Below are 12061 nucleotides of genomic sequence, written 5' to 3'. Positions count from 1 at the left end.
GGTACATCTCCTGAAGTTAATGACTTATCACTTGTGCAATATCCTCATGTTCATTGTCTTTTGTTCATGTCTGGAAATAAAGCCAGAAACCACAGAGTGTGAAATACTAGGCTGGTCTGCGCTAGAAGTTCAGGTCAAATTTAGCCTCATTCGGTTGATTTATTTTGTTTAAACAATGAGTCCATACTACCAACCCTGTTCCATCAACTTAAAGGGTCACTAAACTCTATTTTGAATAGTGATAGAGATGCAACCCTGTCTTTTGTTTGTTAAACTCTATTTCGGTACTCCTGCTTTTCATAAGTGACAGTAAATTCAGCCTTGCATAGTCTACTTTATGGTAGTGCAGATGCAGCACTGTGGATGTCAACATTCTTGGCCTCCGGGAGTTATCCCCCAGTGTCCCAATGTGATTGCTCTGGCCTAGGGATGTCAATGTGTAGCCAATTACACAATTAACCTACAAGCTTTGTCTTATTGGTTAATCTTATCGACTACATGCACCCTCTCCCCTGTTGATCAGAGGTAGCAGTGGAGGAGCTTTAAGCCAATTCCCCATGAGCACCAGAGCCACCTGGTGAGAGAGAGAGAGAGGAGCTGGCTGGAGCTGATATAACAAAGAAGCTGGCTTTCAAGCAGGTTCCCCACATGTAGGTCTGCAGGAGACAATATCTCGGCTCTCTTCCCACCCCACCCCCTTACTGCCTCCTACAGAGGCAGTGGAGAGGGTAGTCAGTAGCTGGTGCTGGGTGGAGCTGGATTAAAAGCCATTCATTCGCTCCCCCCCTCCCCTCCGATCAGCTCTGTAGTGTCACCTTTTCCCCCCACCCCCATGATGCAGCAGCGCGGGATGGGGTTAAACACTGGAATAATTTGCCTGCAGAGTTTGCGGAATCTCCATAACTGGAGATATTTAAGAGCAGGTTGGATAGACATCTATCAGGGATGCTCTAGCCCCATGGTCACCAACCAGTAGATCGTGAGCTACCGATAGATCTCAGGGGCTCTAAGAGTAGCTCTTGAGCCCTCTCTGAACTGTGCATTTGCGCAGTACATTTACATTAGCTTTCCTCATTTGAGGAGCAGCTACTCACAGAGCAACAACACAGGTGAGTAGCTGCAAGGAATGGTGGGAGCTGGGAGGTCGGGAGGGCTGAAACACCCCAGCCAGCTGACTGGCTTTCACAGCTGGAGCTAGGCGCAGCCTCCCTGGGCTGAGCGCAGGGCAGCTGGGCTGGAGGGAAGAGAAGCAGCTGCCCGGCCAGCTGGCCATGGCGCTCAGCCAGGGTGCCACCAAGCTCCATATGGGCTGGCGCAGAGGAGAAGCTGCCTGGCCAGCTGGCTGTGGCGTTCAGCCCAGAGGAGGCTCCAGCTGATTGGGGGGGCTTCCCCTCTGCGCCTGCCCACCTGGAGCTTGATGGCACCATGGCCAGCTGGCCGGGCAGCTGCTTTTCTTCGCTCCAGCCCGGCTGCCCTGCGGTCAGTCCGGAGGGAGCGTGGGTCGGAGGCTTCCCTCCGTGGCTGGTGTAGGGAACTCCCTGCACCCAACCTTGTTTCCTCTCCTCTGCCCCAACTTGTCCCCTGCCCCCCTGTTCCCTCTCCCTTGCCCCTCCAACCCCGCTGCAGAAACCTGCCCCTCCCCCTGCAGAAACTTGTCCCCCGGCAACCTGCCCCCCCTGCAGAAACCAGTTCCTTCTGGCACCCTGTCTCCTACTACAGAAACCTGTCTCCCCCCCCCCCCCCCCAGCACCCTGACCCCTGCTGCAGAAACCTGTCCTGGCACCCTGCCCCCTCTCCCCTGCCCCTACTGGCACCCTATTCCCTGCTCCAGAACCCACTAGCACCCCTCTCTAGTACTGTGTACCCTGCTCCCAAATGACTTTTCTATGGGTCAGTGACCCCTGACTCAAGGCAGGTTCCCTGCCATTCTCATAAAGACAATGCAGAAACTTTTTGTGTTTAACATAGTATTTTATTTAAAAATGAAGCCTGGCCAACAAACCCCCAATTGGGGCCAAGCCCCCATCTGGCCACAACCACTCCTGCACTCCCCCTTCCCCAGACCCTAGATCTGAGCCTATCAAACACTGCAACCTCATGCCCTCAGCCCCTCCCATACCCCAACCCAAATTCCTGCACCCTCACATCCGCAAGCCTATGGCTTGCTTAGTATCCCAACACTGCCCAGCCTGGAGCCCCCTCCGGGAGCCAGTGTCCCCTTCTCCACCTCCTCCTGCATCCTGATTTCCTCCCAGAGCTTGCACCTCTCACCCCTTCCCACTCCCAAATACATCATTCCCACCCCAGAGACTACACATCCTGTCCCAACACAGCAAGGGTCCAGCTAGACTGCAGGAGTTTTTCAGGATTCTGGAGATATCCCAGAAAAACTCTTCTGCATCCAGGGTTGCGTTTGTTGTTCTGCTTTTTTAGTGGAAGAGCAAACAGGCTCTTTTGGTCACCCCTATATTCCTCTTTCCACAAGGAATAAGGCGGCTTCCAAAAGAAGGGCTTTTTTTCTGACATTTGGTCCAGTGTAGACAGGCCAAATGTTGGAAAAACCTCTTCCTACAGAAGAATAAAAAAAAATAAGCAGCAGTATAAGAATTGGAGATAGCAAGTGATGGAGAGGAGGAGAATAGAGAGGGCGGGACTTCAAGGAAGGAGCGAGGCGGTAGATCTTGGCTTGGTCTGTCATTTAAAAAGTGATCTTGGGTGTAAAAAGGTTGGAGACCACTGCTCTAGCCAGTGGTTGGTCCTGCTCTGAGGGTGTGGGACTGGACTTCATAATTTCTTGAGGTCCCTTCCACTTCTAGTATTCTATGAGGCTGAGCCCTGTGGTGGGGGCCATCCAGAAATGAGGCTGATCCCAGTGGTGGGGGCAACCTGGGAACAGGGCTGGGCCTAACATGGGGCGTGCCCAGCAATGGGGCTGAGCCCTGTAGCAGTGAAAGGGCTTCAGCCCTGCAGCTGGGGCCACCCAAGAATGAGGCTGTAGCCAGTGCTGGGGATGCCAGAGAAAGGGGTTTCAGCCCTGGGTTGTGGGTGCCGGCAGCCAGGCCTCCTTTTTGTGTGTGTGTGTGTGTACAGGGCGGGAAGACACACACACTACTGCCTGGTTTTTCCCTCAGCACCCTGCCTGACACCACATACTGGTGCCTGCTTTACCACCAGCAACAAATAGGAGGCTACTGCAGCAGCACTGACCAGGGAATTCAGGGACCAGCAGTGGGCATGCAAATATGGGACATTTTGCCCTTTTTGAAAAAAAGTCGGGATGCCTGGAAGACAGCTTAAATACGGGGCAGTCCCAGTAAAAACGGGACAGATGGTCACCCTGTGTATGATAGCATTATCTCATGTTCCAAATCCTATATTCAAAATGGGATCCTCGCTCAGCTAAACCCCTCATGTTGGGTAACATATGTGGGTGAGATGTTTTCATACTACAAATTGTATGGTAAAGTATATGGTAGTATGCACTATTTTGGTGAGGTTTTGGAAAAAGATACGTAGCAAGACAAAACAGAGTTCTAAGGGGTGGTCCTTTTCTGTGTATATCTTTAATAAAGTAGCTTGTATTCAGAGGTGTGCAAGTGTTCCCCACATAGAATTCTGTCATTCACACACTGTAGGGGCACCCACACTTATCCGTTCTTGGGTTCAGGCGTAACTATCCTTAATAAGGCACCCACCCTCCCGTTTCTAGGGCTGAGGTATAAACTTTTCAATATAGGCACCTATCCTCACCTTTCTGCAAGCTCAGATGTAACCTTATACTTTGTGGGTTTGTGGGGGTCTTTTACCAGTGAAAGACCCTTACACAGTGATAGCCTACTTAATCTCTATTTATTAACAGTCATCATAAACAGATGCACACACCAGGCATACAGTGCTCACCACTCCCAATGAGATAGATGAACTTGTCTAGATGGCCAGTCAGGAATGGATCAGGTCTATCTGGCAGACTCCAGTTTTAGCATGGTGTCATTGGCATAGGGTTGAAGTCTGGCAGCTCTGATCTTCGAGCTGTGTCCTGGAGTTCGTTCTCCAAAGAACTTCATTTTGGTCCTCAGGTTATATCGTGAAACTTGAGTCCTGCTTAGCTCTACCTTAACCACTTACTTTACTAAAATGTTACTAACCAATCGTAACATACTGTAACAGAATTACCAATCAGACCCCACCATCTTAGTTGATTGACACATAGCAAAATTAATTATACAACAGACAAAAATAATTAAAAACCAGACCGAGATTGTGTACACAAACAATAGGAAAGTGAGAACCACAATGATAAAATAAGGATTGCACAATCCCAACTATTGATAAAGAGTTTCTTGCCAGATGAAATGCTTTTAAACTAAGTTTTTCTTTACCTATCTTGAGATCTGTTTCTTTATCTGATGATTGTGAGTGCCCTAGGGACAGGTTCTCTTTAACAGGCCAGTATGGCACTGTTTTGATGCAATTTAGATGGAATTGTGAGTATATGACTCCAAGCTTTACACCTAATGGCTGCTGCTCATCAATCTGGCTACAGAGGAAGGTTTTAGGCTTTCTAATATGGCTACTGGCCTTCCAATATGGCTACAGAAAAACCATATTGTTACAAGTACAGAAGAATTTCCAAGATGCATCTTTGGCTATGTCTATACTACAAGCTAGAGTTGTGATTCTCTTGCTTATACACGCACACTCATTTTAGCTCTCACTCAGCTAGCAGGAGTATAAATTAACTATGTAGTCGTGCTCACATGGGTAATAGCAGCAGAGGCATGGGTTAGTCATGCTTAGTAGAAACCTTCCTGAACCAATGGGTGCTGTAGCCCATGCTGATATGGCCACACTGCTACTTGCACTTTTATTAGCTTTGATGAGAGCTAGTGCGAGCATGTGCATGCAAGCAGAGGAATCATAGTTTTAGTTTGTAGTGTAAATATAGTCTATAATGTGCCAAAGTAGATTAGATAAAAAGATTAAACTCTTATTTCAAAGCATTAATAGTATGGGTACATATTCTGAGACAGAGAGAGAGTGAGGCTATGTTTATACTGCGGAGTTAAATCATAAAAGATACGCAAATTGCAATTTGCGTATCTTTTTCCTTTTTTTTTCCCGAAGAGGCTTTTCTGAAATTTGGCCAGTTTACATGGGGCCAAATTTCGGAAAAACCTTCTCTTTCGGAACATCCCTCATATCTCATTCAATACATTCCATTCCATTCCATTCCATTCCATTCCATGAGGTTTAACTGTTAATTTGAACTAAGGGGTTTATCTCGGAATCGCGCTTCTCTGCCGTGTGTAGACGCGGGCAGTTATTCTGGGCTAGTTAGTTTCCAAAAATGGCGACTGCCTGGGAACATATTGATGAAGCGCAGGATATTTAAATCCCGTGCTTCATTTGCAATTTCAGTCGCTCTCATTAGCCTCCCTAATTCGATCTAGGGGGCTAGTGTAGACGTACCCTAAGGGAATGACAAATTAAGGTAGGTTCAAACACATACAGTATTGCTAGTGTGGAAATATATTGTTACAACTGGATTCAATTATTCTGGGAATATTAGACAAGGAAATTCTGAAACAAATGTAAACAATTTTTTTTACAACAGCATGTTTCAGGTATTTTGAAAATATATGTATTTGTATTTTATCTTTTTCATTTTAAAAATTACTTGGATGAGCAGATTCCTTACAGAATATATTGGAATTTTGAAATGAATATTTACACAAATTTAGTTTGATAACATAGTGTTTCTTCTGTGGCAATCTTAAATAAAATGTCATCAATCTTATTGGCATAACTCATCATTTCTCTTTTCTGGATCAATAATAAAAATGGAGATTTCATATCTTGCATGACACTTTTCTTTCATTGGAGCTATTCTTTGGGATTGCTGAAATATTAATAGGTGCTCTGTCAGTCATGGTGCAAAACTAAAAATGTTATCGTTGAAATCCTTTAAAATGTGTGGTATTTGCACTTGAATTTTGTAGAAATATGCTTCCTGTTTGTAATTGACATTCTTCCTCATTCTAGATAGAATATAATACAGATTCTGTCTGTATTTCTTGATAATTATGTTCTTATTTTCAGTGCTGTATGAAAAACAAAAACAAAAAAACCTAAGTTATTAGATTATTCATTTAATGAATATGGTTCAATATAACTGGAGCATTTTTGTATAATTAAACATCTTAATTTAAGATTTGAGATAGTGGTTCCAATGTTATACGACATTTTTTTTGTTTTTCCACAGAAATTAGGCATCAGAAGGGATGGAAGAATATAGTGCACGTAAAGTACTGCATTACCTTGTTGTGTCTAATATTTTGTTAAAATCACAAACTCAACTCATTTATCTCAAATTCAGAGGTTTTTTTCAGATGAGGTAAAAGAAGATCATGTTAATAGAAGACTACAGTTAAAGTGAGACAACTGTGTAACTACTAAGCATGCTGACTGGTATAGGCTTTTTAATTTTTTTTATTTATTTCTCTGGCGTCTATGCAGAGATCTAGGCACCCTACACTGACTCATCAATTTTTCAGTTGCATATTAGGATCACTGTAATAGTTTAGGTATGTGATACAAAGTCTTAATTTTTTTTTTAAATTGGAGATACAGTAGTTTAAAAATGCAGCATGCATAGTGTATGCTGTTAACAGAATCAAATCCCATGCACATCAAATTATTAAAAATGACCTCAACCTTTGAAAAATACAGTTTAGTTTTCAAATAAATGCAGACTTACATGGCAAAGTATTTTAACAATATTTTAAAATCAGTCAAGATGAAAATTTGTCAAAATGTAAGATTACAGTATGTTTGGCCCTGCCCCTGTATACCCTGTTCAGGATATAGCAGAGTCCTAAACTAAGGTAAATTTAGGCTCTACATTTGCTCTATAGTCTTGGGATGTCATCTTAGCAATCTGCTAAAATGAGTTCAGGATTTGAAAATATATATTGTAAACGTACCTAAATTCTGTTTCTGAGTTAGTCTCAAACGTTATTCACAAGAGATTTGGCTTAACATTGAGCATTTAAATGGAATCTACAAAGTGATAATCTATTAGAATACATTGTGGATTTGGGTGTGCAGTACTCATTAAGGCTGTGATGTCCAACCAGTTCTGAAGCGATAGTGAACTAGCACTCAACCAGCCAAATAGCCACATTGTTCAATCCAACTAGTCACACTCAACCAGCCATGTAGCCACATATGGCTAGTGTGTTGAACACCATGACATTAAGGAAATTGTATTCACTCCAAAGCATTTATTTTTGGCATTTTAGTGGAGTTTTAGGTATCAGATGCAAAGATGTAACTCATAAACTTAAAAACTTAATTTCTCCAAATACTGCTTTGTGAGTTAGGGACAAGTGTTTTCATCTGTGTTAAGCCTTCTCTAACCTAGGGCTTCATCTACTAAGTAAGCAGTTAGATAGCTGCTTCAGACAGTGCAGACAATTCTTAATAGACCCTCCATGAGTTTGATATGAGAGAGATGCTGGAGTGGGAGAATAAACTCCTTGCCCTCTACCATTCTAACCTTCATAGTCACAAACTAACTCACAAAACCACCTTTAAAAGGGATGGAGAACAGATGGTGTGGTGTGGTGGCTCCACAACCTGGACACCAGCAGTGTTGAAGGAATTTACAGCATAACTACACACAGCTGTGTTTTACAGAGTAACACTCACCATCTCACTCTTTATTAGTATTTTCTATCCCGGCCTGTGTCATTAGGTCACTGACATGCTTCTCAAGGTCATCAATACGTTCACCCATTTCTTCCAGTAAAAAGTTAAAGAGAACATTCTTATGTATAGCAAGAATACAGTTTTGCTGATTTTCACCTCTGTGAAATGTTTACCAGTGAAAAGTTCCTTTCAAATGCCTCAACATCATATCCATTCATTATTCACGTATCAAATGCAGAACTGAAGCTGAAAAGAATAATACAAAATTGGATTGCAATAAGTCTTCTATTATCTTCTGCTATCTGATAAGGGTCATGCTCTGTATGTGTTTTGAATGTTTATTTGAATTCCTACCTACTCAGTGGACTCAGAACAGCCTAACAGTCTGGTTATTTTGTGAAGAAGTTGCTCAGAAAGACAGAACTTGATGCTTTATAACACACTTTTACGTAACAGGCCATAGTGAATTATATACATCTACCAAAGCTAGGGTTGCCAGGTGTCCGGTATTGACCCAGACAGTCTGGTATTTTACCTCTTGTCCGGTAAAAAAATTCAGAAAATACCAGACATCTAAAATGTCTGTTATTTTCTGATTTTTTCCCGGCCAGAAGGTGAAAATCCTGGGTGTCTACCGAGTTCCGCAGGAGAGCTGTCCGGCCCAGAGCAGGGAGACAAGATGGCAGATGGCCACTGGCAGCCTGTTAGGGCTGAAAAGCCTCAAAAACATTTCCTAAAGGGTCACACTGGTTTTTTTTAAATTTTAATTTTTTTTCTTAACAATTCTCGGAGTCCTTTTTTTTTGCTCAACAACTTTGGCCTCCCCCTTTTTCTTCTCAACAGAATTTTTTCCCCTGTGATTTTTTTTGGGGGGGGGTGTTCGGTATTTTTGGTTAAACCGTCTGGTAACCCAATCTAAAGCTATCTATAAGGTCAAACTTGAACAACAGAAATATGCAATGAAATGTATACAGAAGCTGAATTACAAAAATGTTGTATGGAAATGGGGCAATAAGAGAAGAGAGTAGTTGCAGCACAAGATAAGATGTAGCAAGTTTCCAGATATATGGCTCAGTTTCTGCATTGTTAATTAGTGAGGCCCTATTTGTTCTCTGCATCTCTCTCTATTTTGGCCCAATTCTCCCTTCCCTATACATGGAAGGCTAATAGAAAGTTTGTACTTCTGTACTTTCTACTTGTTATGCATAATACACTAATTTAAAAGGCAGTTCTTACATCTCTCTCCTTTTCCTCTTTCATTGTTCTTACTGAAGTGATTGTACCTGGCCTTCAGGATATTGCAGACAACTTGTCACATTTTTTATAGACTTCTGCCAGCAAGAACTGCTGTACAGTGGCTATTCTCTACTATATAATTACTAGCTTTCTTCATAGGAAAGGTAAAATATTTAACTATAGTACAATTTGGATATCTGTATAAATGGATGGGTACACAGGATCTTTTTGAATACCGAACTAAAGAGTATGTGTACCCAGATCTTGATTTTTCAAATGAAATATCTGATAAACCAATCAGCTGAAACAGTTAGTGTTTGTTTATATAAGCTCACTAGAAGATTTACCCAGAATTTCTTGGGTCCTTAACTCAATTAATTTTTGTTTTTCTTCATTTAAATCAGTGGATAACAAACAGACCTTTCCTCAGACCACCAGCCAACTATCCATCATGACAAAATGGGTGCAGGAGGAGGTGAGGAGTACAGAGTCTGGTAGGGAGGTTGAGGGCAGGAGTGGGCAGAGGGTGGGGGAGTTTGGGCATGATGGGTATGGGAGGTGCTTACCTGTTCCTGTCCCCAGCTCCTCCCAGGTACCAACTCCACTGCTCACATTGGCTGTGATTCCAGCCAATGGGAGCTGCAGGGAAAGCCTCCAGGCAAGCCGTTTCCTGCACTGCCATTCTCCCAGCTGGGGGAATAGAAGCATGGAGCTGCTTCCTTTTCCTGAAAGCTGGATCTCGCCCGCGAGGCTTGCCCTCATCCTCTGCAGTGAGAAGCTGGTGCTCCAACCTTGTGGGGAGGCCATGGGGCTGGAATGCCAGCATAGGCTCCCCATTGTGGGGCTGAGGGAGCCCTGAGCTTGTGGCCTACATGCAAGATGATAGTGGACCACTAGTGGTCCACAGACCATATTTTGAGAACCATGATTTAAATCATTGCTTTGGGGTGGGGCTGAGGATGAAGGGTTCAGTATGCAGACTTCTCTGGGGAGAGAGAACGATCACAGCCATTTCCACAGCAGCATCTTGAGGCCAGGTGAGAAGTGCCTCTCCATGGCTGCTGTGACTCCTGGGAGCACATCTGGGGAGGGGTGCATGTCTTCTTGAACTAATGGATGGACAGACATACTTGTTTGTTCACAGACTAACTCAGATATATAACAGATTAAAAATCTTACCATATCTACTCTAGTAATCCAGTAACATACAGAATAATAAAAAGGATATTTCTCAGAGTTAACTTATCAGTCAAAGCTTGAAAATTCTCCTGCAGCTGCTGTAGTAGGTTTTCCGCCTGTAAAAAAAAAATCCATCCAAATCAACAAAGAATATACTGTCTTAACACTTCAGGAGAGCTTTCTATTTTGTGAAAAAATAAAACATGGAGTGTGATAACTTCATTAACAACAGTGTGCTGAAATAGAAAGAAAAGCAAATGAGAGAGGCAGTGTGTGAAAGAGATGCATAGTAGCAAAGAAGTTCTTTGGATCTTATTGTTGTCTGCCCTATGCTTTTAACTTGTGAAAGAACAAATACAACTATTTCTTTCCAGGTTGGCTAGGAGACGCGTAACCAGCAATCTAATTATTAAGAAGATCATCATGAGACACAAACAGTCACTCAGACTGAAGGTATCATTCAGGGACCACTCCCAATCCGTGATGAATCAAGTAATTAAAAGCTGAATACATTTTCTTTGACTTCTGCTTAGAAATGAGTCCTGATCTCATTGTGCTTGCTTCCCATGTGCAAAATGGGAATACTTCTGTCAAGTGAGTGTTTGTAAAGCATATTGAAGCCCTTGGACAGAAGGCACTACCTGTGCAAAGTACTATTATTGCCACTAATTAAATAGTACCATTCTCTTTGTTAGGATGATATTAATTGCTCTTTTCATCTATAGATCTCAAAGTGGTTGTGTAGAGGAAGTGAAGCACAGCATTATGTTCATTTTACTAGAGTTGCCATATTTGAACTTTCAAAAAAGAGGACACTCCTGAGAAGGAGTGTATCTGTATCAGTATCTACCAACTCAGGTTGTATTAATGTGTTATATAATACTGATAGTATCAGAGGGGTAGCGTGTTAGTCTGAATCTGCAAAAGCGGGGAGGAGTCCTGTGGCACCTTATAGACTAACTGAAGTGTTGGAGCATAAGCTTTTGTGGGTGCATGTAATATGCATGTAATATAATACTGATAGATACTGATACAGATACACTCCCAGTTGGTAGATACTGAGCTGGTAGATACTGATACAGATACACTCCCAGTTGGTGTCAAGTATCAGAGGGGTAGCCGTGTTAGTCTGAATCTGCAAAAGTGACGAGGAGTCCTGTGGCACCTTATAGACTAACTGAAGTACTTCAGTTAGTCTATAAGGTGCCACAGGACTCCTCGTCACTTCCAGTTGGTAGACACTGAGCTGGTAGATACGGATACAGATACACTCCTAGTTGGTAGATACTGAGCTGGTAGATACGGATACAGATACACTCCTAGTTGGTAGATACTGAGCTGGTAGATACGGATACAGATACACTCCTAGTTGGTAGATACTGAGCTGGTAGATACGGATACAGATACACTCCCAGTTGGTAGATACTGAGCTGGTAGATACGGATACAGATACACTCCCTCTCAGGAGTGTCCTCTTTTTTGAAAGTTCAAATAAGGTAACTCTAGTTTTCCAGGTGGCAAAACAGGCCCAGAGGGCCAAAGAACAGGATCAGTTCAGGAAGCTTGTAAGTGTAAATACAACTTTGGTAACAAACTTTTCAGCGCGTGGAATGTTCCCGCGGTGTCCCAGTGAGAGCTGCTGCCCGAGACACGATCTTCCCTGCTTCCAGGTGTAAGGCAGTGGGGCTACCCCATTGCCGCTGGGACTTTGCAGGGGAACAGGCACCTCCCACTGGATCCCAGCCCGCGCCCGGCCCCCGCACTCACAAACTGCGAGAGGTCCTGCACGCCCTGCGGGTCGCTGTCTGCCATCCCGGCCAGCTCCGGCTGCTGCCTTGCCTCCGCGCCGGCCCCTGAACTCCTCCTCTCGCTGCCCGCCCCCGCTCCAGCTACCGCCTCCCTCGGGCTCCAGGAGGCGCTGAGCAGCAGCCTTCCC

At 43.6% G+C, this 12061-nt stretch overlaps 1 protein-coding gene across 1 annotated transcript; it reads right to left on the bottom strand.

Moving 5' to 3' along the window:
• Window positions 1-5510: 5510 nt before the first annotated feature.
• Window positions 5511-12019, bottom strand: HSBP1L1 (heat shock factor binding protein 1 like 1). The gene is made up of 4 exons (XM_006134017.4): window positions 11893-12019; window positions 10175-10241; window positions 7711-7806; window positions 5511-6101 (listed from the first exon to the last, which is right to left on the bottom strand). The coding sequence occupies exons 1-3, from the start codon at window positions 11935-11937 to the stop codon at window positions 7715-7717; spliced, it is 204 nt and encodes a 67-aa protein (XP_006134079.1). The 5' UTR covers window positions 11938-12019; the 3' UTR covers window positions 5511-6101; window positions 7711-7714.
• Window positions 12020-12061: the final 42 nt, after the last annotated feature.

The sequence above is a fragment of the Pelodiscus sinensis genome, chromosome 2 (assembly GCF_049634645.1).
Source record: "Pelodiscus sinensis isolate JC-2024 chromosome 2, ASM4963464v1, whole genome shotgun sequence".
NCBI classification, from domain to species: Eukaryota; Metazoa; Chordata; order Testudines; family Trionychidae; genus Pelodiscus; species Pelodiscus sinensis.
The sequence above is the reverse complement of the archived record's forward strand: the minus strand, read 5'-3'. Positions and strand labels throughout refer to the sequence as shown.